This window comes from Triticum aestivum, chromosome 2B (genome assembly GCF_018294505.1).
Source record: "Triticum aestivum cultivar Chinese Spring chromosome 2B, IWGSC CS RefSeq v2.1, whole genome shotgun sequence".
Taxonomy (NCBI): Eukaryota; Viridiplantae; Streptophyta; class Magnoliopsida; order Poales; family Poaceae; genus Triticum; species Triticum aestivum.
This window is the reverse complement of record NC_057798.1, coordinates 497,963,188-497,990,727: the sequence shown is the minus strand read 5'-3', so window position 1 is coordinate 497,990,727 and position 27,540 is coordinate 497,963,188. Positions and strand designations below refer to the sequence as shown.

At 48.0% G+C, this 27,540-nt stretch overlaps 2 protein-coding genes across 2 annotated transcripts; both read right to left on the bottom strand.

Annotated features, from left to right (window-relative positions):
- Positions 1–722: 722 nt before the first annotated feature.
- LOC123045673 (30S ribosomal protein 3, chloroplastic) lies at positions 723–2,323 on the bottom strand. The gene is made up of 2 exons (XM_044468817.1): positions 1,958–2,323; positions 723–1,179 (listed from the first exon to the last, which is right to left on the bottom strand). Exons 1-2 carry the CDS (start codon positions 2,234–2,236, stop codon positions 898–900), a joined length of 561 nt encoding a protein of 186 aa, XP_044324752.1. The 5' UTR covers positions 2,237–2,323; the 3' UTR covers positions 723–897.
- A 22,038-nt stretch (positions 2,324–24,361) lies between these two features.
- LOC123045672 (transcription factor MYB16) lies at positions 24,362–27,115 on the bottom strand. The gene is made up of 3 exons (XM_044468816.1): positions 26,673–27,115; positions 26,407–26,536; positions 24,362–25,399 (listed from the first exon to the last, which is right to left on the bottom strand). The coding sequence occupies exons 1-3, from the start codon at positions 26,803–26,805 to the stop codon at positions 24,673–24,675; spliced, it is 990 nt and encodes a 329-aa protein (XP_044324751.1). The 5' UTR covers positions 26,806–27,115; the 3' UTR covers positions 24,362–24,672.
- Positions 27,116–27,540: the final 425 nt, after the last annotated feature.

Below are 27,540 nucleotides of genomic sequence, written 5' to 3'. Positions count from 1 at the left end.
ACCAGAGAGAAAACAAAAAGATCAAAGAAAATTAAAAACAGAAAAAAGAAATGAAGAAAAACCAGCGGAAAACAAAAAAAAACAAGAAAAACCCTGGAAATCCAGTGGAAACCCGGCTTTCGTTTTCTAACAAGGTCGCGACCTACTAATTAAACGTGAAGTGGATGATGGCCCAGTTGCTAGCAGCACTACACTGCAACCAGGAGATCCATCTCTTTTTTGTAGTTATTTCTTTTAAGTATGCGCGAATGGATCAGCCCACAGCTGTAGACGCTTGAGACTGAAGAAAGACTTGCTATGCGCAAGATATAGCCTTTAAGTACGGCTTGCCGGGCTTTCAGCTCAGGCTGACTGCCGACGCTTCCACCGCGATAAACAACGGCGAAGCTTTTTCTTTCTTTCTTTGATTTATTATAAGCTAACAACGGCGAAGCTCGACGCCCGAAATCCCACTGTTTTTTTCTAGCTAGGTTTGCCAGGGGTGTTGACTCTTGACTGGTGAAATTGCATAGTAGCCCAGGATCAAGCTATCCGGCAGAATCTTGGTCATATGTCCATCTAGTGGTACTCCGGTGCAGGTAGCCGCAGGCTTCTTTTCGCCAGAGAATGGTAGGCAGCGCATCATATCATAATATAATCGTAATAAAATACTAGTAGAACCATTCACGGTCGATCATCTTAAACGCCGTCCTTGCCAATAACCAAACCCAAACACACAAGCCTTGCGAGGATTAAATCAAAATTCATTTTCCACAAACAGAATCATACGAGAACAGATTGAATCGATCGATCTACAGGATCATGTACCATGTGGCATTGTGGCTTTAACATTACTGAACAACAAAGCAAGAAGAAAGACACTAAACAGCTCGTGAGGATGGGAGAGCAGCGAGCCCCTCATGTCGATAAGCTGCCGCCGCCTTGCTGCCAGAGGTTGATGATGTCAGTGGCCTGGTTGAGAAGGATGATCATCTGCTTCTGCGAGATCCACTCTTTCTCCTCCAGCTTCGCTCTCAGTTCCTCCCATGCATCTTTCCGTGGCCAGAAGTAGTACGGGCTTAAGGGGATGCTACCAACACCCGGAACCATCTGGTCAAGCGCTATGCCGATGTTCTTCTCCATCCATATGAACTTTAGTACCAGCATTGGGTCCTGCTTTTCAGGCACCTCCACCTTGTACTGCCATGCACAATTCAAATTATCTCAAATTTCATTCTGGTATTACAAATTTTGCCTACCTAATGAATCCAGTTATGCAGTTTTAGCACAGCTCAAAATTAAAATGATCTACAATCAAAACTATTGTTACACTGTCGACTTTCGGATGTCGGACATCACTTCCACAAGTTTGTGCTGTACTGTAACGTGGTTATGATATTCAGGATTTCAGTTTCAATGGACTCTGAGACTAGGGTGCTGTTTTCGTATGCTATTCGTCTTCAAAAAATATTATCTGAGGTCAATTTTAGTAAAATGCAATCCTCATACTACAATCATGAGTGATCAGTTCCATTAAAACGATGAGAGGAGGCCCATCTATGCATATACAACTGTCACTTAATTTCAACCACACACAGCAAATATTCATATAAGAGCAAGGTCCACGGCATATGCAGATTCTACAACATTTTATTTCTTGCTTACATGCAGCCAAATACGAAAAATGGTATGCAGTATGCACTGAAGACCGTACAAAATTTCAAAACTAGACTTCTCCTATTTTATTTTGTGACATCATCCAACTCAATTCGTCAGTGGAAACAGACAGCCTAATAAATTTCAGTGAACAAGAGGACAGTACATTTGCAACGGAATCTAACTGAACTCCTTCTATGTAGTAGTAAAAACAATGTACCAACTTCCACGGACTGAGCTACAGTTGGTACTTAAGGAACTAGCATGATTTATATACGGACAGAAAATGACCCAAGTTCAGAGCAGCTGAAAAGACCATTACCTCCTCGCTTTCCGCCACGGATTCCGCATCTCCTTCTCCGCCAAGTGGCTCCTCGTCCCCCAAACCGACGTATGGCTCCCCCGCTTCGACGGCGCCGGCGGCGCCGGCGGCGAGGATGCGGAGCGAGCGAAGGGGAAGCCTCCTGCTCTTGAAGTGGACGAGGCTGGAAGAGGAGGAGGAGGAGGAGGAGGAAGGGGATGTGGAAGGTCTGGGCAGGGAGACGCGGGGCCGCGACGCGAGGGCCGGCGTAGTAGCGGGGTGGACGGACATCGGGAGCATGGTGTACTTCCGGATAAGAAGAGAGGAGGAAGACGATGATGCCACACCTCTTCCTGTCTCTGCCTTTTCAGCTCTCGCTCGGCGAGTGATAAAACCCAGGCTGTGATGGTTTATAGGCTGGCCCGTCTAAGGCCCACCACTGAGACTTATCGGGCCGCCATAGTATCGTGACTAAAGATAGAAGTATACCCCTCAAAGAATTTCTCAAAAAAAAAAGTACTCAAAAAAATTGTCTAAAAAAGATAGAAGTAGTTTGAGGCACCTACATTTATTTTTCTCCCCAATACAAGCTATCACTAGAGGGCCTCTCAAGAAATAGAAAATAAAAACTCTAATACACATGCATCTCTACTCTTCACACCAACCTTTTCAACTTTTTACACCGAACCACGTTTTTTCTCTTCAAACACTTGCCTCCTGCAGAGGATCCGCTTCACTATTTAAACCTACCTTACCTGATATCCGATCATACATGCCACACGAAGCATCACCCTGAAGCTATGCATTGATCATATGCCCTAATGCGCTGTAGGGCGAGTGCGGCTGTATGACTCGCCTGCTGCGACCTACACGTACCGCTCGTCTAAAGGGACCGTAACAAGTGGACCAGTCCAGCAAATCGATTTTTTGTGCGTGCTCAGCTCTCATTGGAAGTACGTTGTTTTTGCAGTGCTAACATAGTACTCCCTCTGTTTCTAAATATAAGTTTTTGTAGGGATTTCACTATGGACTACATACAAAACAAAATGAATGAATCTACACTCTAAAATGCATCTATATACATCCGTATGTGGTTCATAATGAAATCTTTACAAAGACTTATATTTAGGAACGGACGGAGTACTTGTTGTGTTGCTTAGTGGACAGGTTTGGTAATGTTTTTTTCTTTTGTTTTTTTTTCAAAAAATATTATAAGACATATATACCAAACAGTTTGCTTCAAAATTTAAAAAATGTTAACACAGTGTAAAAAGTTGGTTACCTTAATTAAGAAAAGTTATTAGCTTTCAAAACAATGTTTCAGCCATTTAAAAAATGTGCACGTCCCTGAAAAATGCATGTAACATTTTTCAAAAATATAGAAAAACATTTTTTTAATTAAGTGATATTGTGTACCTTTCAAAAATGTGCACGCATTTCAAAACTATGTTCATGACCTCTTTAAAAATAATGCATATCATTTTAAAATATGTATAGATGTGTAATTGAAAAATGTTCAAAAATATTCAAAAAATTATCAAAACATGTGTTCGAAAATTGTTAATAAAATATTTGAAAAATCTAAAACGTGTATAAAAACATGTTTTAGATATATTTAAAACATTTACAATGTATATAAAAAAGACATCGAATATTTGTTTTAAAAATGTTAATCGTTTATTAGAAAATATTAAACATGCATAAAAATGTTCTTGCTGTATATGAAAAATGTAGATATGTGTTAAACAAAAGAAAAAAGTAAGAAAAGTAGAAAAGTAGAAAAGTAGGTGGAAATCGAGAAAGAAACGAAGAAAACAGAAGAAAAAAATACCAAAACGAAGGAAACAAGAGAAACCCGAAAGAAATAGCTACACACAGTAAATAAACTAATAAAGAAACAAGAGTGAAAACCCAATGTCCTTGCCCCAAAACGTGATCCTATAGGACTAGTGGTACCTAACAACTACAATATGAAAGCATGGAAGGGGACGGTCCCTTGCCATACTCACCACCGTCGATGCTCAGAGAAAGATGGGAGGGGCGGTGAAAGGAGATCCGAGAGCATAGGGACGAGGCGGAGAGCTTAGGGACGAGGCAGAGAGCAGGAGGAGAGTGAGAGAAGATTGTACTATGTTGAAAAAAGGGTGAATCACGAGTACGAAGTGTACATTTTTTTAGTGCTGATGAAATTGTTGATCACTTGTTCTTGTTCGTCATGAGGTACACATGAAATATTCATCAAATGACTTTGAGATCATTTATCTTTGCCCCTTCTAAGAGCTTCATTGTCATCCTCCTCAGAAATCCCAGTGGGCTGTCGCTTAGAATGTTAGAATGAAACAAAAAGTTCAGGAGTTATCCCTCACCTCTAACTACATGAGCTAGGCATATCTCACATAGAAAAAATATTCTTAAAGAACGTCGCATCAATCAACTCCATGATTGTTCAAACATTCATGTCAGGTACCCAAGATTTTACCATTAATAACATATAGCCAATGTTATAAACACAATCAATGGGTTTAGATCCAAGCTTACGCTTATTGAGAATTGACATGTTGACTTTCGCCAAGCATTCCCATGTTCGTAAATAAGAGAGCATAAGTGAGGGAGTCCTGGATTAGGGGGTGTCCGGATGGCCGGACTATGACCTTTGGCCGGACTCCCGGACTATGAAGGTACAAGATTGAAGACTTCGCCCGTGTTCGGATAGGACTTTCCTTGGCGTGGAAGGCAAGCTTGCCGATACGATATGTAGATCTCCTCCCATTGTAACCGACTCTGTGTAACCCTAACCCTCTCCGGTGTCTATATAAACCGGGGAGTTTTAGTCCGTAGGACGAACAACAATCATACCATAGGCTAGCTTCTAGGGTTTAGCCTCTCTGATCTCGTGGTAGATCAACTCTTGTACTACCCATACCATCAATATTAATCAAGTAGGAGTAGGGTTTTACCTCCATCGAGAGGGCCCGAACCTGGGTAAAAACATCGTGTCCCTTGTCTCTTGTTACCATCCGCCTAGACGCACAGTTCGGGACCCCCTACCTGAGATCCGCCGGTTTTGACACCGACATTGGTGCTTACATTGAGATTTCCTCTGTGTCGTCACCTTTAGGCCCGATGGCTTCTTCGATCATCAACCACGACGCGGTCCAGGGTGAGACTTTTTCCCCGGACAGATCTTCGTATTCGGCGGCTTTGCACTGCGGGCCAATTCGCTTGGCCATCTGGAGCAGATCGAAAGCTATGCCCCTAGCCATCAGGTCAGATTTGGAAGTTTAAACTACATGGCTGACATCCGCGGAGACATGATCTTCGACGGATTCGAGCCGCAGCCGAGCGCGCCGCGCTGTCACGATGGGCATGATCTAGCTCTACCTCCGGACAGTGCCCAGAGTGCCGCTCAGGTGTCTGCTCCGACCCTCAGCTCGGAGCCGACTACGCCGGTCGAGGACGGGTGGCTAGACGCCGCCTCGGGGGCTGCAATCTCTACAGCGATTGAGCCGAACACCAATCTTGTCCCTCGCGGAGCTCGTGACTCCAAGGTGCCGGACTCCTTTCCGGACTCCGAATCTTCTGCACCCCTTCCGATCGAACCCAATTGGGCTCCGATCATGGAGTTCACCGCCGCGGACGTCTTTCAGCACTCGCCCTTCGGCGACATCCTGAATTCACTAAAGTCTCTCTCTTTGTCAGGAGAGCCCTGGCCGGACTATGGTCAGCAAGGTTGGGATGCGGACGACGAAGAAATTCGAAACCCACCCACCACCCACTTTGTAGCCACTGTTGACGATTTAACCGACATGCTCGACTATGACTCCGAAGGCATCGATGGTATGGACGCCGATGAAGGAGACGACCAAGAACCAGCACCTATAGGGCACTGGAAAGCCACCTCGTCATATGACATATATGAAGGAAATATGCCCTAGAGGCAATAATAAAGTTATTATTTATTTCCTTATAATCATGATAAATGTTTATTATTCATGCTAGAAGTGTATTTACCGGAAACATAATACATGTGTGAAACATAGACAAACAAAGTGTCACTAGTATGCCTCTACTAGCTCGTTAATCAAAGATGGTTATGTTTCCTAACCATGAACAATGAGTTGTTATTTGATTAACGAGGTCACATCATTAGCAGAATGATCTGATTGACATGACCCATTCCATTAGCTTAGCACCCGATCGTTTAGTATGTTGCTATTTCTTTCTTCATGACTTATACATGTTCCTATGACTATGAGATTATGCAACTCCCGTTTACCGGAGGAACACTTTGGGTACTACCAAACGTCACAACGTAACTGGGTGATTATAAAGGAGTACTACAGGTGTCTCCAATGGTCGATGTTGGGTTGGCGTATTTCGAGATTAGGATTTGTCACTCCGATTGTCGGAGAGGTATCTCTGGGCCCTCTCGGTAATACACATCACATAAGCCTTGCAAGCATTACAACTAATATGTTAGTTGTGAGATGATGTATTACGGAACGAGTAAAGAGACTTGCCGGTAACGAGATTGAACTAGGTATTGGATACCGACGATCGAATCTCGGGCAAGTAACATACCGATGACAAAGGGAACAACGTATGTTGTTATGCGGTCTGACCGATAAAGATCTTCGTAGAATATGTAGGAGCCAATATGGGCATCCAGGTCCCGCTATTGGTTATTGACCAGAGACGTGTCTCGGTCATGTCTACATTGTTCTCGAACCCGTAGGGTCCGCACGCTTAAGGTTACGATGACAGTTATATTATGAGTTTATGCATTTTGATGTACCGAAGGTTGTTCGGAGTCCCGGATGTGATCACGGACATGACGAGGAGTCTCGAAATGGTCGAGACGTAAAGATTGATATATTGGAAGCCTATATTTGGATATCGGAAGTGTTCCGGGTGAAATCGGGATTTTACCGGAATACCGGGAGGGTTACCGGAACCCCCCGGGAGCTATTTGGGCCATAGTGGGCCTTAGTGGAAAAGAGAAGGGGCTGCCCTAGATGGGCTGCGCCCCCCCCTTCCCCTAGTCCTATTAGGACTAGGAGAGGTGGCCGGCCCCCTCCTCCTCTTTTCCCCTCCGAGGAATCCTAGTTGGACTAGGATTGGAGGGGGAATCCTACTCCCAGAGGGAGTAGGACTCTCCTGCGCCTCCCCCCCTTGGCCGGCCAGCCTCCCCTCCTCTCCTCCTTTATATACGGAGGCAGGGGCACCTCTAAACACACAAGTTGACACAAGTTGATCCACGTGATCTATTCCTTAGCCGTGTGCGGTGCCCCCTGCCACCATATTCCTCGATAATACTGTAGCGGAGTTTAGGCGAAGCCCTGCTGCTGTAGTTCATCAAGATCGTCACCACGCCGTCGTGCTGACGAAACTCTTCCCCGACACTTTGCTGGATCGGAGTCCGGGGATCGTCATCGAGCTGAACGTGTGCTCGAACTCGGAGGTGCCGTAGTTTCGGTGCTTGATCGGTTGGATCGAGAAGACGTACGACTACTTCCTCTACGTCGTGTCATCGCTTCCGCAGTCGGTCTGCGTTGGGTACGTAGACAATACTCTCCCCTCGTTGCTATGCATCACATGATCCTGTGTGTGCGTAGGAAATTTTTTGAAATTACTACGAAACCCAACAGTGGCATCCGAGCCTAGGTTATTTATGTTGATGTTATATGCACGAGTAGAACACAAGTGAGTTGTGGACGATACAAGTCATACTGCCTACCAGCATGTCATACTTTGGTTCGGCGGTATTGTTGGACGAGACGACCCGGACCAACCTTACGCGTACGCTTACGCGAGACCGGTTCCCTCGACGTGCTTTGCACAGAGATGGCTTGCGGGCGACTGTCTCTCCAACTTTAGTTGAACCAAGTATGGCTACGCCCGGTCCTTGCGAAGGTTAAAACGGAGTCTATTTGACAAACTATCGTTGTGGTTTTGATGCGTAGGTGAGATTGGTTCTTACTTAAGCCCGTAGCAGCCACGTAAAACATGCAACAACAAAGTAGAGGACGTCTAACTTGTTTTTGCAGGGCATGTTGTGATGTGATATGGTCAAGGCATGATGCTGAATTTTATTGTATGAGATGATCATGTTTTGTAACCGAGTTATCGGCAACTGGCAGGAGCCATATGGTTGTCGCTTTATTGTATGCAATGCAATCGCGATGTAATGCTTTACTTTATTACTAAACGGTAGTGATAGTCGTGGAAGCATAAGATTGGCGAGACGACAACGATGCTACGATGGAGATCAAGGTGTCGCGCCGGTGTCGATGGTGATCATGACGGTGCTTCGGAGATGGAGATCACAAGCACAAGATGATGATGACCATATCATATCACTTATATTGATTGCATGTGATGTTTATCTTTTTATGCATCTTATCTTGCTTTGATTGACGGTAGCATTATAAGATGATCTCTCACTAAATTATCAAGAAGTGTTCTCCCTGAGTATGCACCGTTGCCAAAGTTCGTCGTGCCCAGACACCACGTGATGATCGGGTGTGATAAGCTCTACGTCCATCTACAACGGGTGCAAGCCAGTTTTGCACACGCAGAATACTCAGGTTAAACTTGACGAGCCTAGCATATGCAGATATGGCCTCGGAACACGGAGACCGAAAGGTCGAGCGTGAATCATATAGTAGATATGATCAACATAACGATGTTCACCATTGAAAACTACTCCATCTCACGTGATGATCGGTCATGGTTTAGTTGATTTGGATCACGTAATCACTTAGAGGATTAGAGGGATGTCTATCTAAGTGGGAGTTCTTAAATAATATGATTAATTGAACTTAAATTTATCATGAACTTAGTACCTGATAGTATCTTGCTTGTTTATGTTGATTGTAGATAGATGGCTCGTGCTGTTGTTCCGTTGAATTTTAATGCGTTCCTTGAGAAAGCAAAGTTGAAAGATGATGGTAGCAATTACACGGACTGGGTCCGTAACTTGAGGATTATCCTCATTGCTGCACAGAAAAATTACGTCCTGGAAGCACCGCTGGGTGCCAGGCCTGCTGCTGGAGCAACACCAGATGTTATGAACGTCTGGCAGAGCAAAGCTGATGACTACTCGATAGTTCAGTGTGCCATGCTTTACGGCTTAGAATCGGGACTTCAACGACGTTTTGAACGTCATGGAGCATATGAGATGTTCCAGGAGTTGAAGTTAATATTTCAAGCAAATGCCCGAATTGAGAGATATGAAGTCTCCAATAAGTTCTATAGCTGCAAGATGGAGGAGAACAGTTCTGTCAGTGAGCATATACTCAAAATGTCTGGGTATAATAATCACTTGATTCAATTGGGAGTTAATCTTCCGGATGATTGCGTTATTGACAGAATTCTCCAATCACTGCCACCAAGCTACAAGAGCTTCGTGATGAACTATAATATGCAAGGGATGAACAAGACTATTCCCGAGCTCTTCGCAATGCTGAAAGCTGCGGAGGTAGAAATCAAGAAGGAGCATCAAGTGTTGATGGTTAACAAGACCACTAGTTTCAAGAAAAAGGGCAAAGGGAAGAAAAAGGGGAACTTCAAGAAGAACGGCAAGCAAGTTGCTGCTCAAGAGAAGAAACCCAAGTCTGGACCTAAGCCTGAAACTGAGTGCTTCTACTGCAAGCAGACTGGTCACTGGAAGCGGAACTGCCCCAAGTATTTGGCGGATAAGAAGGATGGCAAGGTGAACAAAGGTATATGTGATATACATGTTATTGATGTGTACCTTACTAGAGCTCGCAGTAGCACCTGGGTATTTGATACTGGTTCTGTTGCTAATATTTGCAACTCGAAACAGGGACTACGGAATAAGCGGGCACTGGCAAAGGACGAGGTGACGATGCGCGTGGGAAACGGTTCCAAAGTCGATGTGATCGCAGTCGGCACGCTACCTCTACATCTACCTTCGGGATTAATATTAGACCTAAGTAATTGTTATTTGGTGCCAGCGTTGAGCATGAACATTATATCTGGATCTTGTTTAATGCGAGACGGTTATTCATTTAAATCAGAGAATAATGGTTGTTCTATTTATATGAGTAATATCTTTTATGGTCATGCACCCTTGAAGAGTGGTCTATTCTTATTGAATCTCGATAGTAGTAATACACATATTCATAATGTTGAAGCCAAAAGATGCAGAGTTGATAATGAAAGTGCAACTTATTTGTGGCACTGTCGTTTAGGTCATATCGGTATAAAGCGCATGAAGAAACTCCATGCTGATGGACTTTTGGAACCACTTGATTATGAATCACTTGGTACTTGCGAACCGTGCCTCATGGGCAAGATGACTAAAACACCGTTCTCCGGTACTATGGAGAGAGCAACAGATTTGTTGGAAATCATACATACCGATGTATGTGGCCCGATGAATATTGAGGCTCGTGGCGGATATCGTTATTTTCTCACCTTCACAGATGATTTAAGCAGATATGGGTATATCTACTTAATAAAACATAAGTCTGAAACATTTGAAAAGTTCAAAGAATTTCAGAGTGAAGTTGAAAATCATCGTAACAAGAAAATAAAGTTTCTACGATCTGATCGTGGAGGAGAATATTTGAGTTACGAGTTTGGTGTACATTTGAAAAACTGTGGAATAGTTTCGCAACTCACGCCACCCGGAACACCACAGCGTAATGGTGTGTCCGAACGTCGTAATCGTACTTTACTAGATATGGTGCGATCTATGATGTCTCTTACTGATTTACCGCTATCATTTTGGGGATATGCTTTAGAGACGGCCGCATTCACGTTAAATAGGGCACCATCAAAATCCGTTGAGACGACGCCTTATGAACTGTGGTTTGGCAAGAAACCAAAGTTGTCGTTTCTTAAAGTTTGGGGCTGCGATGCTTATGTGAAAAAGCTTCAACCTGATAAGCTCGAACCCAAATCGGAGAAATGTGTCTTCATAGGATACCCAAAGGAAACTGTTGGGTACACCTTCTATCACAGATCCGAAGGCAAGACATTCGTTGCTAAGAATGGATCATTTCTAGAGAAGGAGTTTCTCTCGAAAGAAGTGAGTGGGAGGAAAGTAGAACTTGACGAGGTAACTGTACCTGCTCCCTTACTGGAAAGTAGTTCATCACAGAAAACTGTTTCAGTGACACCTACACCAGTTAGTGAGGAAGCCAATGATAATGATCATGAAACTTCAGATCAAGATACTACTGAACCTCGTAGATCAACCAGAGTAAGATCCGCACCAGAGTGGTACGGTAATCCTGTTCTGGAGGTCATGCTACTAGATCATGATGAACCTACGAACTATGAAGAAGCGATGGTGAGCCCAGATTCCGCAAAGTGGCTTGAAGCCATGAAATCTGAGATGGGATCCATGTATGAGAACAAAGTATGGACTTTGGTTGACTTGCCCGATGATCGGCAAGCAATTGAGAATAAATGGATCTTTAAGAAGAAGACTGACGCTGATGGTAATGTTACTGTCTACAAAGCTCGACTTGTCGCAAAAGGTTTTCGGCAAGTTCAAGGGATTGACTACGATGAGACCTTCTCACCCGTAGCGATGCTTAAGTCCGTCCGAATCATGTTAGCAATTGCCGCATTTTATGATTATGAAATTTGGCAGATGGATGTCAAAACTGCATTCCTGAATGGATTTCTGGAAGAAGAGTTGTATATGATGCAACCAGAAGGTTTTGTCGATCCAAAGGGAGCTAACAAAGTGTGCAAGCTCCAGCGATCCATTTATGGACTGGTGCAAGCCTCTCGGAGTTGGAATAAACGTTTTGATAGTGTGATCAAAGCATTTGGTTTTATACAGACTTTCGGAGAAGCCTGTATTTACAAGAAAGTGAGTGGGAGCTCTGTAGCATTTCTGATATTATATGTGGATGACATATTACTAATTGGAAATGATATAGAATTTCTGGATAGCATAAAGGGATACTTGAATAAAAGTTTTTCAATGAAAGACCTCGGTGAAGCTGCTTACATATTAGGCATTAAGATCTATAGAGATAGATCAAGACGCTTAATTGGACTTTCACAAAGCACATACCTTGACAAAATTTTGAAGAAATTCAAAATGGATCAAGCAAAGAAAGGATTCTTGCCTGTATTACAAGGTGTGAAGTTGAGTAAGACTCAATGCCCGACCACTGCAGAAGATAGAGAGAATATGAAAGATGTTCCCTATGCATCAGCCATAGGCTCTATCATGTATGCAATGCTGTGTACCAGACCTGATGTGTGCCTTGCTATAAGTTTAGCAGGGAGGTACCAAAGTAATCCAGGAGTGGATCACTGGACAGCGGTCAAGAACATCCTGAAATACCTGAAAAGGACTAAGGATATGTTTCTCGTATATGGAGGTGACAAAGAGCTCACCGTAAAAGGTTACGTTGATGCAAGCTTTGACACTGATCCGGACGATTCTAAATCGCAAACCGGATACGTGTTTACATTAAACGGTGGAGCTGTCAGTTGGTGCAGTTCTAAACAAAGCGTTGTAGCGGGATCTACATGTGAAGCGGAATACATAGCTGCTTCGGAAGCAGCAAATGAAGGAGTCTGGATGAAGGAGTTCATATCCGATCTAGGTGTCATACCTAGTGCATCGGGTCCAATGAAAATCTTTTGTGACAATACTGGTGCAATTGCCTTGGCAAAGGAATCCAGATTTCACAAAAGGACCAAACACATCAAGAGACGCTTCAACTCCATCCGGGATCTAGTCCAGGTGGGAGACATAGAGATTTGCAAGATACATACGGATCTGAATGTTGCAGACCCATTGACTAAGCCTCTTCCACGAGCAAAACATGATCAGCACCAAGGCTCCATGGGTGTTAGAATCATTACAGTGTAATCTAGATTATTGACTCTAGTGCAAGTGGGAGACTGAAGGAAATATGCCCTAGAGGCAATAATAAAGTTATTATTTATTTCCTTATAATCATGATAAATGTTTATTATTCATGCTAGAAGTGTATTTACCGGAAACATAATACATGTGTGAATACATAGACAAACAAAGTGTCACTAGTATGCCTCTACTTGACTAGCTCGTTAATCAAAGATGGTTATGTTTCCTAACCATGAACAATGAGTTGTTATTTGATTAACGAGGTCACATCATTAGCAGAATGATCTGATTGACATGACCCATTCCATTAGCTTAGCACCCGATCGTTTAGTATGTTGCTATTGCTTTCTTCATGACTTATACATGTTCCTATGACTATGAGATTATGCAACTCCCGTTTACCGGAGGAACACTTTGGGTACTACCAAACGTCACAACGTAACTGGGTGATTATAAAGGAGTACTACAGGTGTCTCCAATGGTCGATGTTGGGTTGGCGTATTTCGAGATTAGGATTTGTCACTCCGATTGTCGGAGAGGTATCTCTGGGCCCTCTCGGTAATACACATCACATAAGCCTTGCAAGCATTACAACTAATATGTTAGTTGTGAGATGATGTATTACGGAACGAGTAAAGAGACTTGCCGGTAACGAGATTGAACTAGGTATTGGATACCGACGATCGAATCTCGGGCAAGTAACATACCGATGACAAAGGGAACAACGTATGTTGTTATGCGGTCTGACCGATAAAGATCTTCGTAGAATATGTAGGAGCCAATATGGGCATCCAGGTCCCGCTATTGGTTATTGACCAGAGACGTGTCTCGGTCATGTCTACATTGTTCTCGAACCCGTAGGGTCCGCACGCTTAAGGTTACGATGACAGTTATATTATGAGTTTATGCATTTTGATGTACCGAAGGTTGTTCGGAGTCCCGGATGTGATCACGGACATGACGAGGAGTCTCGAAATGGTCGAGACGTAAAGATTGATATATTGGAAGCCTATATTTGGATATCGGAAGTGTTCCGGGTGAAATCGGGATTTTACCGGAATACCGGGAGGGTTACCGGAACCCCCCCCCCCCGGGAGCTATTTGGGCCATAGTGGGCCTTAGTGGAAAAGAGAAGGGGCTGCCCTAGATGGGCTGCGCGCCCCCCCCTTCCCCTAGTCCTATTAGGACTAGGAGAGGTGGCCGGCCCCCTCCTCCTCTTTTCCCCTCCGAGGAATCCTAGTTGAACTAGGATTGGAGGGGGAATCCTACTCCCAGAGGGAGTAGGACTCTCCTGCGCCTCCCCCCCTTGGCCGGCCAGCCTCCCCTCCTCTCCTCCTTTATATACGGAGGCAGGGGCACCTCTAAACACACAAGTTGACACAAGTTGATCCACGTGATCTATTCCTTAGCCGTGTGCAGTGCCCCCTGCCACCATATTCCTCGATAATACTGTAGCGGAGTTTAGGCGAAGCCCTGCTGCTGTAGTTCATCAAGATCGTCACCACGCCGTCGTGCTGACGAAACTCTTCCCCGACACTTTGCTGGATCGGAGTCCGGGGATCGTCATCAAGTTGAACGTGTGCTCGAACTCGGAGGTGCCGTAGTTTCGGTACTTGATCGGTTGGATCGAGAAGACGTACGACTACTTCCTCTACGTCGTGTCATTGCTTCCGCAGTCGGTCTGCGTGGGTACGTAGACAATACTCTCCTCTCGTTGCTATGCATCACATGATCCTGTGTGTGCGTAGGAAATTTTTTGAAATTACTACGAAACCCAACAATATACATGGTGGAAACCCCAAAAACAGGGAATGGCGATGAAAAAACGGAGGATGACCCCTCCAAGAAACAACCTAAGCGTCGGCGTCAGCGGCGCCGCTCTAAATCCCGTCAAAGCAAAAACGGTGAGTCCGGCACTGGAGATAACAACACCCCGGAGAGTGCCGAAGACAACCCCCTCCAGCAGGATTTAGCGCAGGAGGACGGAGAAGCCAGCCCTCATGAGAGAGCGGCAGACAGGGAGGTCGAGGACGACAATTATATGCCTCCCTCCAAAGATGAGGCAAGCCTCGACGACGACGAATTAGTCGTGCCTGAGGATCCCGCCGAACAAGAGCGTTTCAAACGCAGGCTTATGGCCATAGCAAACAGCCTCAAAAGAAAACTGCAGCAGCTTAGAGCTGACCAAGATTTGCTAGCCGACAGATGGACTGAATTCCTGGCGGCCGAAGAGTACAAACTCGAGCGCCCCTCCAAGAGCTACCCAAAGCACAGGCTGCTACCCCAACTAGAGGAGGAAGCAACTAAACCTATATCACCAGCATATGATGCGGCCGATCGGCCACCCCGTGGCCGCGACAGAGAGGCCTCTCGGCCCTCAATTCAAGCCGCACCCCGGCGCCGCTCAAAAAAATACCAGGGCATGGGGAAACGCACCAGACCTGCGAGACATATTGGAGGCCAAGGCAAGGCAAACAAGATCAATCTACGGATCGCGTGGGCGCCCACGTCATGTGACGATAACCGTCACGCCGGATATGGCAAATACGGCCAGGCCGAACACAACATACAAAGCTCATCCGAGCTACGTCGTGATATAGCCCAGTATAGAGGCGCCGCACACCCACTATGCTTCACAGACAAAGTAATGGATCATCAAATCCCCGAGGGTTTCAAACCCGTAAACATCGAATCATACGATGGCACAACAGATCCTGCGGTATGGATCGAGGATTATCTCCTTCATATCCACATGGCCCGTGATGATGATCTACACGCCATCAAATACCTCCCGCTCAAGCTTAAAGGACCAGCTCAGCATTGGCTTAACAGCCTGCCAGCAGAGTCAATTAGTTGCTGGGAGGACCTGGAATCCGCATTCCTTGACAACTTCCAGGGCACTTATGTGCGACCACCAGACGCCGATGACCTAAGACACATAATTCAGTAGCCAGAGGAATCGGCCAGACAATTCTGGACGCGGTTCCTAACCAAGAAAAAACAAATAGTCGATTGTCCGGACGCAGAGGCCCTTGCAGCCTTCAGGCATAACATCCGAGACGAATGGCTTGCCCGGCACCTAGGACCGGAAAAGCCGAAATCTATGGCAGCCCTCACGACACTCATGACCCGCTTTTGCGCGGGAGAAGACAGCTGGCTAGCTCGTAGCAATAACATGACCAAGAGCCCTGGTAACTCAGATACCAAGGACAACAATGGCAGGTCGCGTCGTAACAAGCACAAGCGCCGCATTAACGGCGATAATACTGAGGATACGGCAGTTAATGCCGGATTCAGAGGCTCTAAACCCGGTCAGCGGAAGAAGCCATTCAAAAGAAATCCTCCGGGCCCATCCAGTTTAGACCGGATACTCGATCGCTCGTGCCAGATACACGGCACCCCCGAACAACCAGCCAATCACACCAACAGGGATTGTTGGGTGTTCAAGCAGGCAGGCAAGTTAAGTGCCGAAAACAGAGACAAGGGGCTGCATAGCGATGACGAGGAGGAGCCCCGGCCGCCGAACAACAGAGGACAGAAGGGCTTCCCCCCACAATTGCGGACGGTGAACATGATATACGCAACCCATATCCCCAAAAGGGAACGGAAGCATGCTCTCAAGGACGTCTATGCGTTGGAGCCAGTCGCCCCAAAGTTCAACCCATGGTCCTCCTGCCCGATCACTTTTGATCGAAGGGACCATCCCACTAGCATTCATCACGGCGGATTCGCCGCATTGGTCCTAGACCCAATCATTGACGGATTTCACCTCACTAGAGTCCTCATGGACGGCGGCGGCAGCTTGAACCTGCTTTATCAAGATACAGTGTGAAAAATGGGTTAGATCCCTCGAGGATTAAACCCACAAAGACGACCTTTAAAGGCGTCATACCAGGTGTAGAAGCCAGCTGTACAGGCTCAGTTACACTCGAAGTGGTCTTCGGATCCCCGGATAATTTCCGAAGCAAAGAGTTAATCTTCGACATAGTCCCGTTCCGCAGTGGCTATCACGCCCTGCTCAGACGAACCGCATTTGCAAAATTTAATGCGGTGCCGCACTACGCATATCTCAAACTCAAGATGTCAGGCCCTCGCGGAGTCATTACGGTCAATGAAAACACCGAACGCTCTCTCCGAACAGAGGAGCACACGGTGGCCCTGGCGGCGGAAGTACAAAGTAGCCTCTCAAGGCAATTCTCCAATCCGGCTATTAAACTTCCGGACAACGTCAAGCGCGCCCGAAGTAACCTACAACAAAACCGGCTGGCACGTTCCGAGCAAGCATAGCAGTGCGGCCCCAACCCCAGCCCTCGCGAGATTGCGATAGCAGTACCACGCGTACATAATTATGCTCTGGAAATACCATGGGCATAAGGGGAGGGGCACAACCACGGCACGCCCAGAATGCGGCTCAACCGCACTAGGGGCTCCCAATTTTGCCATTTCTTCTTCTTCTTTCTTTAAATACTTTCAGGACTCCACTATTCGGAAGGCCTGTCCGGCAATTCATTCGCCGAACACACGATGCAACAGCCAGGGAGACAACAAGCCACATCAAATGTCCAGGTGGTCTCTATAACGAGCTAAATACCTGTCTTACTTAAAGTCTCGCAGCTTGCCCCTGGAGGGGGACATGTCAAATAATCCCATCTCTTGCGTATTGCACTATTTGTATCGTCCTGCTCTCATAGCAGCCCCTTTTAATAAACAATACATAGCTCTTGTCTGTTATTGTATTCATTTATTTTTATATAAATATGTTCAGTCATGACATTATGCAACCGTACACTTTGGTACGGCCAATACACCAGGGGCTTAAGTACCCCATAATACGGTGTGAGAAGACCGAACACTCTCATGAGTGCGGCACCCCGAACTTATAGCACTATATGCATCGGCTCTGAATCATGTCTTGGATCAATAGTTGGGTTTGCCCGGCTCCCATGTTTTGGTACCTTACGTTCCGCTATGTCGGCTAAGGTAGCGCTGGGAGAACTACTGCGATTGTGCCCCAGTTGAGCTGGGTTAACACCTTAGTAGAGAAAGCTAAAACTGACCGTCATGATAGGGCGAGAGACCGGTCGCTGTTTGAGAGGTTTTTCGAGTCCTTAAAGACTTATGCCGCTTAGAGCGAGGAGCTGGCTTTGTCCAACCTAGGCGTGGATAGCGCCCCAAACTCGGTCTTCCAAATACTAGGGGCTTCCCGAAATTTAAAATTATAGAATTCTATGGCTAAGTGAGAGTGATAAAGCATTATAAGTCTGATGACCTTGTTCGTTGTGCTGAGCGGCTCCCTCGATGGACCCAAAAATGGGAACAAGAGCGCTCAGATTTATCCCGAACACCCCAGCACTTGTGGCATGGGGGTAGAAGCCGACGACTTGCATCTCTCAGATTTAATAAACGGCCGTACAGAAGGTAATATTTTAAATTCAAAAAGCGTTGCTTAGCGCATATGAATAAGTTTTCAATGCACAGGACAAATACGAGTGAGTTTACTCAAAAATTACATCCCTGGTACATTCATCCGCCACACGACGGGCACCCTTCAGGACGCCCTCATAATACATCTCGGGCCTGCGATGCTCCTTCCCCTCCGGTGGCCCTTCTGTCACCAGCTTCTCAGCATCCAGCTTGCCCCAGTGCACTTTAGCACGGGCAAAAGCCCTACGGGCGCCTTCGATGCATACGGAGCGCTTGATAACTTCAAGCCGGGGACAGGCATCCACCAGTTGTTGCACCAACCCAAAGTAGCTCAAAGGCATGACCTCCCCAGGCCACAGCCGGCCTATCAGGCCCTTCATGGCCTGTTCGGCTGCCTTATGAAGCTCGACCAGCTGCTTCAGCTGGTCGCTCAGGGGCACCGGGCGTTCGGCCTCAGCATACTGGGACCAGAACACCTTCTCCGTCGAGCTCCCTTCCTCGGCCCGGTAGAATGCGGCGGCGTCGGATACACTGCGGGGCAGATCTGCGAAAGCTCCTGGAGAGCTCCGGATTCGGGTAAGTAACAGGTAATTTACTTTCGCGTGCTTGCTTTGCATAAAGAATGCCTTACCCGCCGCAATCCTTTTCATCGCCTCAATTTCCTGGAGGGCTTTTTGGGCTTCGGCCTTGGCAGATTTGGCGCTTTCAAGTGCCGAGGCAAGCTCGGACTCTCGAGTCTTTGAGTCAAGCTCTAACCTCTCATGTTTTTTCACAAGAGCATCGAGCTCTTGCCGCACCTCCGCCACCTGCGCCTCTTGCTTCTCTCGCTCTGAGCGCTCCATGGCCGCATTGTCTTCGGCCTTGGAAAGCGCTTCCTTCAGGGTCGCCACCTCGGTTGTGGCCCCTGTAATATTCACGTTGGTCCTGTCATCATTTGCAACCAGGTATTTATATATACAATTACATAAGGTACTACATACCTTCTGTGTCCTCGAGCTGCTTCTTGGCAAGGCCGAGCTCGTTCTCGGACCGCCCAAGGCTCTGCTTCAATGCATCGACCTCCGCAGTTAGTGCGGCAGAGGTCAGCAGCGCAGCCTGCATTCCCATATTGACATATTTATGTTAGACTCCTGCGTATATCTTTTTAGATCCTCAGTCCGGCTTTTCTTTTCGAACGCCACACTGAGCATCAGGGGCTACTGTCTATGCGGTAACATTTTTACATGTTTTAAATACATACCTCGAAACCGGTTAGAAGACTGGTACATGCTTCCGTCAGTCCGCTCTTGGCGGACTGAACCTTCTGGATCACCGCACTCATAACAGTGCGGTGCTCTTCGTTGATGGAGGCGCCATTAAGCACCTCCAGCAAGTTGTCCAGCGCCTCCGGTTGGACGGAGGTCGTCGGCGTTAGAGGCTTGCCCTTCTTGAGAGGGGGTCGCCTGCCGAACTCTGGAATCACTGAAGGTTCCGGAGTGGTGTCCGGCCTAGGGCCGGACTTAGATCCCTCTGGGGATACGTCCCCTTTGGGCCTGGGGTCCGGGAGGTCGCCTTGTGGCGCCTCTAGGACCACCTCCTCCTGGTTTAGCCCCTCTTGGGACTCCACCTCGGGATCGTCCGTAGGGCGGGGGGAGGTAGCCGTCGGGAGTGAAGCGCTACTCACATCCGACGAGTCCAGGGAGCCGCTCGACGAATCACCGAGCTGAGCCTTGGGTGGACTGCATAATTGAATTCAGCGTCAGAAGGTACTGTACAATAGAGGAACGTCATAACTTATTCTGGTATCCGGATACTTACGATTTTGCCAGGGGCTTGACCCTGGATGGCCATTCCTCTCCGCCGTCGTCGGCGTCGGAGGCGTAGTCCGGAAGAAGGGTCTTCCCCTTCTTGGACCCTCCGGCCTCCCCAGTTGGGGCGGCCTTCCTTTTCTTTCCTCCCCCCGCTGGAGGGGGAGAGGCTTCTTCTTCCTCCTCCTCGTCTTCGGAGGCGGAGGGTGTCTCGGGGTCGTCGGACGATGAGTCCGACACCACCAGGCATCGGGAACTCTTTCGAGTCCCCGTGGCCTTCTTCTCGGGCACCACGTGGGGCACCGGAACCAGCAGCTTTGTCAAACGGGCGTCCGCTGGGTCTTCAAGCAAAGGAGCCGGACAGTTGATCTGTCCGGCCTTCTTCTGCCAGTCCTGTTAAAGGGATGGGAGTTTAGATCCCGCATAGAGTCAAACTATGAAAAAAAATACCCCGTGATGGGTAAATTGAGCTTACCGCGCTGGCTTGACGCTTCGCGCAGAATCTGCGATCCTCGGTAATGGGAGGGTGAACCTCAGAGCTCTTGAAAAGCACCTTCCAGGCATCTTCGTGCGTTGTGTCCAAGAGCCTGGACAAAGTTTGGTGCTGGGCCGGGTCGAATTCCCACAGATTGAAAGCCCGTCGTTGACACGGGAGGATCCGGCGGAAGAGCATGACCTGGACTACGGTGACGAGTTTGACCTTCCTGTCGATCAGGTCTTTGACGCAGGTTTGAAGTCCGGTCACCTCTGCCGAATTACCCCACGACATGCCCGTCTCTTTCCATGAGGTGAGCCGTGTGGGGATGCCAGATCGGAATTTGGGGGCCGCTGCCCATTCAGGGTCATGCGGCTCGGTGATGTAGAACCACCCCGATTGCCACCCTTTGATGGTTTCCACGAAGGCGCCCTCGAGCCATGTAACGTTGGCTATCTTGCCCACTATGGCGCCTCTGCACTCCGCTTGTTGGCCGCCCACAACCTTCGGCTTGACATTGAAGGTCTTTAGCCATAAGCCGAAGTGGGGCTGGATGCAGAGGAAGACCTCACACACGACGATGAACGCCGAGATGTTGAGGATAAAGTTCGGGGCCAGATCGTGGAAGTCCAGGCCGTAGTAGAACATGAGCCCCCGGATGAACGGGTGAAGAGGAAAGCCCAGTCCACGGAGGAAATGGGGGAGGAACACGACCCTCTCATGGGGCCTAGGGGTGGGGATGAGTTGCCCCTCATCTGGGAGCCGGTGCGGGATGTCATTAGACAAGTATCCGGCCTTCCTCAACTTTTTGATGTGCCCCTCCGTGACGGTGAAGGCCATCTATCTACCTCCCGCTCCAGACATGGTTGGAGAAGGTTGAGGTGGGAAGTGCGAACTGGGGCGCTGGAGCTCGAGTGCGCGGGAATGGATAAGCGAAGGAGGAAGAGGGCGTAGATGGAAAGGGTGGATCCTTATCCCCTTATATGGGCGGCCGAAACTATGAGCCCCCACCAGCCTGATAAAACTCGCTTATTTCCCAAGCGTCGCGATTAACGGCGCGATTGGGTTACCCACGCCCGCATTGATGAGAATCCCGGAATAAGGGGACACGATCTCTACTTTGACAGGACGTGCCAAGGAAACTGCCTCGCTAAACACGCTGAGGTGGGACAGTAAAACGAATAAAGGCTTGGTTGTGGCATGATGTTACGCTGCGGAATGCGTCAGCAGATTAGATTTGTGCAAATATTATTCTCTCTACGGTGGTATGTGGAAACTATTTTACAGAGCCGGACACTATCCTTGTGTTCAACATCTTCTATGAAGTATTTGGAGGAGGAGCCCGCCTTGCAATGCCGAAGACAATTTGCGCGCCGGACTCGTCGTCATTGAAGCCTGGTTCAGGGGCTACTGAGGGAGTCCTGGATTAGGGGGTGTCCGGATGGCCGGACTATGACCTTTGGCCGGACTCCCGGACTATGAAGATACAAGATTGAAGACTTCGTCCCGTGTCCGGATAGAACTTTCCTTCACGTGGGAGGCTAGCTTGGCGATACGATATGTAGATCTCCTCCCATTGTAACCGACTCTGTGTAACCCTAGCCCTCTTCGGTGTCTATATAAACCGGGGAGTTTTAGTCCGTAGGACGAACAACAATCATACCATAGGCTAGCTTCTAGGGTTTAGCCTCTCTGATCTCGTGGTAGATCAACTCTTGTACTACCCATACCATCAATATTAATCAAGCAGGAGTAGGGTTTTACCTCCATCGAGAGGGCCTGAACCTGGGTAAAAACATCATGTCCCTTGTCTCCTGTTACCATCCGCCTAGACGCACAGTTCGGGACCCCCTACCCGAGATCCGCCGGTTTTGACACCGACAATAAGCCTTTTTCCTTTCTCATTCCCTAAATGGGGTAATCTCTTTAGTCTTCATGGGAACTACGTTTAGGGCATGACTTGTAGTAATCAAAGCCTCCCCGCAGTTCGTTGGAAAGTCTCGTTGTGTCTAACATGACGTTAACCAAATCAATTAAAGTGTGGTTATTTTGTTCGGCAACCCGGTTTGACCGGGGCGAATAGGGAGTCATCCTCTCAAGGATTATACCATGTTCCTCACAGAAATAAATTAAACTCATTGGAGAAATACTCTCCACCATGATCCAACCCAAGCCTCTTGATCTATTGAGCAAGTTGATTCTCTAGTTTAGCTTTATACTCCCTCCGTTCCTAAATGTAAGTCTTTTTAGACATTTCAAATAGCCTACAATATACTGATGTATGTAGACATATTTTAGAATGTAGATTCACTCATTTTGCTCCGTATGTAGTCATTTGGTGGAATCTCTATAAAGACTTGTATTTGGGAACAGAGGGAGTAGCTTTTAAAGTAGTGCGAAGCCTCATCTTTTATTTCTAACAAATATATCATGAAATATCTAGTAGAGTCATTGATCAAAGTCATGTATATTTTCACACCATTTATCAACATGGATAATCCTTTGACGACATATGTGTCCTAGTAGGGCAGATTATTTTTTCGGCGGAAGATGGTGTTCTCGTCCATATTGATACATTAGTGTGAACTTTGTAAAGTTATATAACTTACATCTTCACTAGATGTTATGTGAGTAAGTGTATATAATGGTTGGCTTATGTGTATGCATGTGTCTACTTTACACTTGACTTATCTAAAACAAATAATCTTAAAATTAGCTAAACTAATATTAGATAGAAGAAGAAGTTGCGTGATCATTGCCTTAGTTTTACAAAACAAGTAATCAATTTTGCCAAAAGAAGCGGACAACAGATAGGGGGTTGCCATCCAATCCGGTGCACCAAATGTACACCCCTTGTCCAATGGAGAGATGAGAAAGAAGGGAGGAGGCGGAAAAAATGGGTTTGTGGTGGGTCCAAGGTTTGTCCGTAGTGTGTCAAGACTCCCCCAATCACTTCGACGTTTGCTACCGATTTGTAGGATTTCAGACACTTTTTCATGTCCACCGGCATTTGATTTATCCCCCATTGGATGGCCTCCAGACATTTAGAAGAGATTTGATGTATACCCTTGGAGATGCCCTAATGGAGACATATGGTAATCGAAATTGCTCTGCATACGATACTTTTTCGTCGGACACCTGTACGACCAGACAGTAAAACTTGATGCATGTTGTGGCCCACAAACTGAATTGTCTCGTGCTGTCTCTAATCGTATGAGTGTGGGATGAGAATTCATTGTACGTATAGCAGGGTTGTCTGGCAATACTCCCTCCATTCTTGTATGCACGACAAAATAGGTTCCATTAAGACAAATCTTTGACCAAGCATTACTTCAATTAGTTGGTTTGCGGTTTACATGATACAAAATCTTTGTTACAACTAAGTACCTTTGAACACAAATTTAGTGATATCTCAACGAAGGAAAAAAAAAAGCTAAGTGTTAGATCAATGTCTAACTATCACCATCCCCACCTCACTCATATAACCTGAAGGGTGGAAAACTGTTGTATGCTTTCATTACACTGCAGAAGAAGATAATTTATCGGATAGTCAGGTAGATAAATTATCGGCATGGTTCTATGCAGCAGGAGAAGAAGAGGAAGAAGAAATCCTGAGATCATCCTCTTTGTTTTAGAGAACATGTAAGAATTTTGCCGAAAGAAGCAGGCAACAAGCTCCAAGATCGACGAAACCTTCTTGCTCACACGTCTAATAAGAGCACCGTGTCAGATAAACCCAAGAATGCGATTAACCGTTACTAGCATTAGTCCCATCCCATCTTATTCAGAAGTCGACGGTCCTCTCCATAGCAAGTTGGTTAGCGTTACTGTATATGGTTGATGAAAGTGGATATAAGATTACAATAGTTAAGTAGATAAATTATCAGGCATTGTTCGAAGAAGAAGAAGAAATCCGAGATCATTGTCTTAGTTTTACAACACATGTAAGTAATTTTGCCGAAGGTAGCTGCAGGCAACAAGCTCCAAGATCGATAAAACCTTCTTGCTCGCACGTCTAATCAGAGCACTGTGTCAGATAATAAACCCAAGAACGCGATTAACTGTAGTACTAGCATTAGTCCCATCTTATTCCACGGTCACCACTAATAACTATTTACTGTGTCATGTGCCTGGTGGGGTCTCGGGTGCATGCAGGCAAAGCATGTGCAGAGGTCGCCACCACTCAGTACTCTGGCGCCGGCGAGTACGCCTCATCGGCGGGCACCACCGCTGACGCAGACGAGTTGACCAGGTTCAGTATACTGTTCCAGTAGTTCTTCTCCTCCTCTGTCTCGTGCGCTTCGGCGCCCGCCTCGGCGTCGTCCCTCGCCGCCGGCCTCGGGTTCTGGTTCAGCGAGCCGTCAAGAAGCAGCCCGGTGAAGCCCGCCGCCTCGGCGAAGCCCGCGTCGGCGGCGTCGGCGTCGCCCCAGTTCTGGTCCTTGCACGCCTCCTCGTACGCCTGCATGGGCTGCATGGCTGCGCGCGCGGCGGCCGCGGCACTGTGCGCCTCCAGCACCGACGCGAGCGCCGCGCTGTCCGCAAAGCTGAGCGTGGACGTGGGCGAGTCGAGCCCGGGCGCGGCGGCGTGGGCCGCCGACAGGTACTGCGCCGAGGAGGAGGCGGACGTGGCGAGCGCCCGCAGCTTGGCCTCCCGCGCCAGGCGCGCCTCGGCCTCGAGCCGCGCGCTCTCCCACTGCGCCGTGTGGCTGAGGTGCGCCGCGGCCTTGGCGTGCTGCGCGCCGGCCGCCCCCTCGGCGGCGCCGCCCGCGCCGCCGGGCACGTCGGAGCGCGGCTTGTGCGTGACCGGGTCGATGCCCATCTTGGCCAGCCGCTTCTTGAGGTGCGTGTTCCAGTAGTTCTTGATCTCGTTGTCGGTACGCTTGGGCAGGTGCGTCGCGATCGCTGACCACCTGCACACACACACACACAGACGCCGATCGCAAGAAAAATAACCTCAGGACTCCGATAGAAAACCAAACCTGCATGCATCATGGTTAAAATGAAGACCATCTCGAAAAGTAACCGTGCGAGTGGACATGGCATCGGCGTAGTAGTACTACAGAGAGACGGCAGAGATGCATGATAGGAGGAAGCGTGGGAGTCAAATGGCAAGAGAGCAGGTGGCTACAGTGGCCCAAAGCTAGGCTTGGTCCACGACGATGGGGGCTCCCCGATCCATAAATGACAAGCTTCAATGCCGAATCATGTAAAAAGAGAAAGGAAAATTCGGGGGAGAGCCACACATGGCCCAACTTTTTCACTCCTTTTTCCCAAGCTGATGCGTGCATTGATTGATTGAGTAACCCCTTCTTTTCGCTATTACTTTTCTTTTCTTTCTTCTTGGCAAAACGCTCTCACTGTTCATGCATAGTTGTTCTACGGGCTGAATGATGGACACTTCTCTCTCTCTTTTTTCTACAGTACGAGGCAGAAGAACAGCACTACTACTAGCTAGTTCTGTACTGCACAGCAAGACAGACAGATAGACAGTAACAGTTAAAACAGAGGTGACGGTCGGTCTTGTACGTGCTAGTGAGATCGCAATTCGAGCTACAATGTCATGGGTAAATTTCACGCGATGCTGGGAAAACATGTGTACGTCGCTACGACTCGGCCAAGACCAGTACATGCAGCAGCTACGTTTTACTCGTATCTCACGGCTCTCCCAGTGTAAGTACCACCCCGCTACCCATAAATATGTGAAGACTACGGTGTAGCTAGCGTGTTCTTGACTTCCCCGGACTCAGGCAGTCGGCGACTAGTACCGTACTACGTACTCTACTGGCAGTCAAAATTATTGCAACCACTAAATAAGAGATCAAATTCCATCATAATTAGGCAGTGAGTTAAGTGAACTCTGGGTGCAAAGTAAGCGGCATATGTAGGACAATCGGTCCATGATGGGATGGGTGATCACCTGTTGCCGAGAAGCGCATGGAGCTGGATGATGGTCTGCTCCTCCTGCAGGCTGAACTTGCCCCTCTTGATGTCCGGCCGGAGGTAGTTGGTCCACCGGAGCCGGCAGCTCTTGCCGCACCGCTGCAGCCCTGCGAATCAAAGACCACGCCCCGTTCTCATCATGTCAGAAATGACCGAAACAACTCAGCAAAGCAGAATGCAGGAGTAGCAGCCGGGGATGAAGTTGGGGTGCAAGAGCAAATTGGATGAAGTTGGGGTGCTCACCGGCCTTGGCCGGCAGCGAGCGCCAGCAGCCGTGGCCCTGCTGCTCAATGTAGGAGAGCAGCTTCTGGTCCTCCTCCGGCGTCCATGGCCCCTTCTTCAGCCCCTCCTTCTCGCAGCACGGCGATCGCCCCATCGCCTTTCCCGGCCCGATCGATCGTAGCACAAGCTCTCTCTCTCTCCCTCTCTCTCTCCTCCTAACGCTCCCACGAAAGAATTCCTCCCCCTTTTCTTCCTCTCCTCTCGCTTAAGTGAGTACTGAGTAGCCTGGCCTGATCAAGCGAATTGACTACGGGAGATCTTCTTGGCAGGGCACTGTGAGAGACTACGCGTACAGTAGCAGCAATGCAGTATGCCAGTGAGCAGAGTAGTAGTAGTGGTAGAGAGAGGCACCGATCGAGTAGCGTGCAGTGCAGTGTGGCTTGCTAGCTTTGTGTGAGTGTGCGTGTGTGAGGTCGGTCGGTGTAGAGGCATAAATAGAGGAAGGGGTGCCCGCGGTGGGGCCGGGCGCGATATCTTCTTCGGGCGCTGCGACCCTGCCTGCGCCGCGGGCCCGGGCGTCAGCAGCGCGAGGGCAGGACGGGGATTTCGCACACAACCATGGCCATGGGTGGCAATCGCGATCCACCCGATCAGAGGGCGTGCATTTAATCGGATCGGAGCCGGACCCAGATGGTCCTCTCCTCTTTGCTTGCGGCCTCCCCCCTCCCCTCCCCTCGGCGCTGTGAGGTGGACGGCGTACGGCGTGTCGTCTTCCTGTGCTCATTGTCGACCCCCCGCCACGCCTTCATGGCGCTCGGACCCTCCCCCCCCCCCCCCCCCCCGCCGCGAGACACTATTTTCATTGCCACCTCCCGCACATGCGCACGCA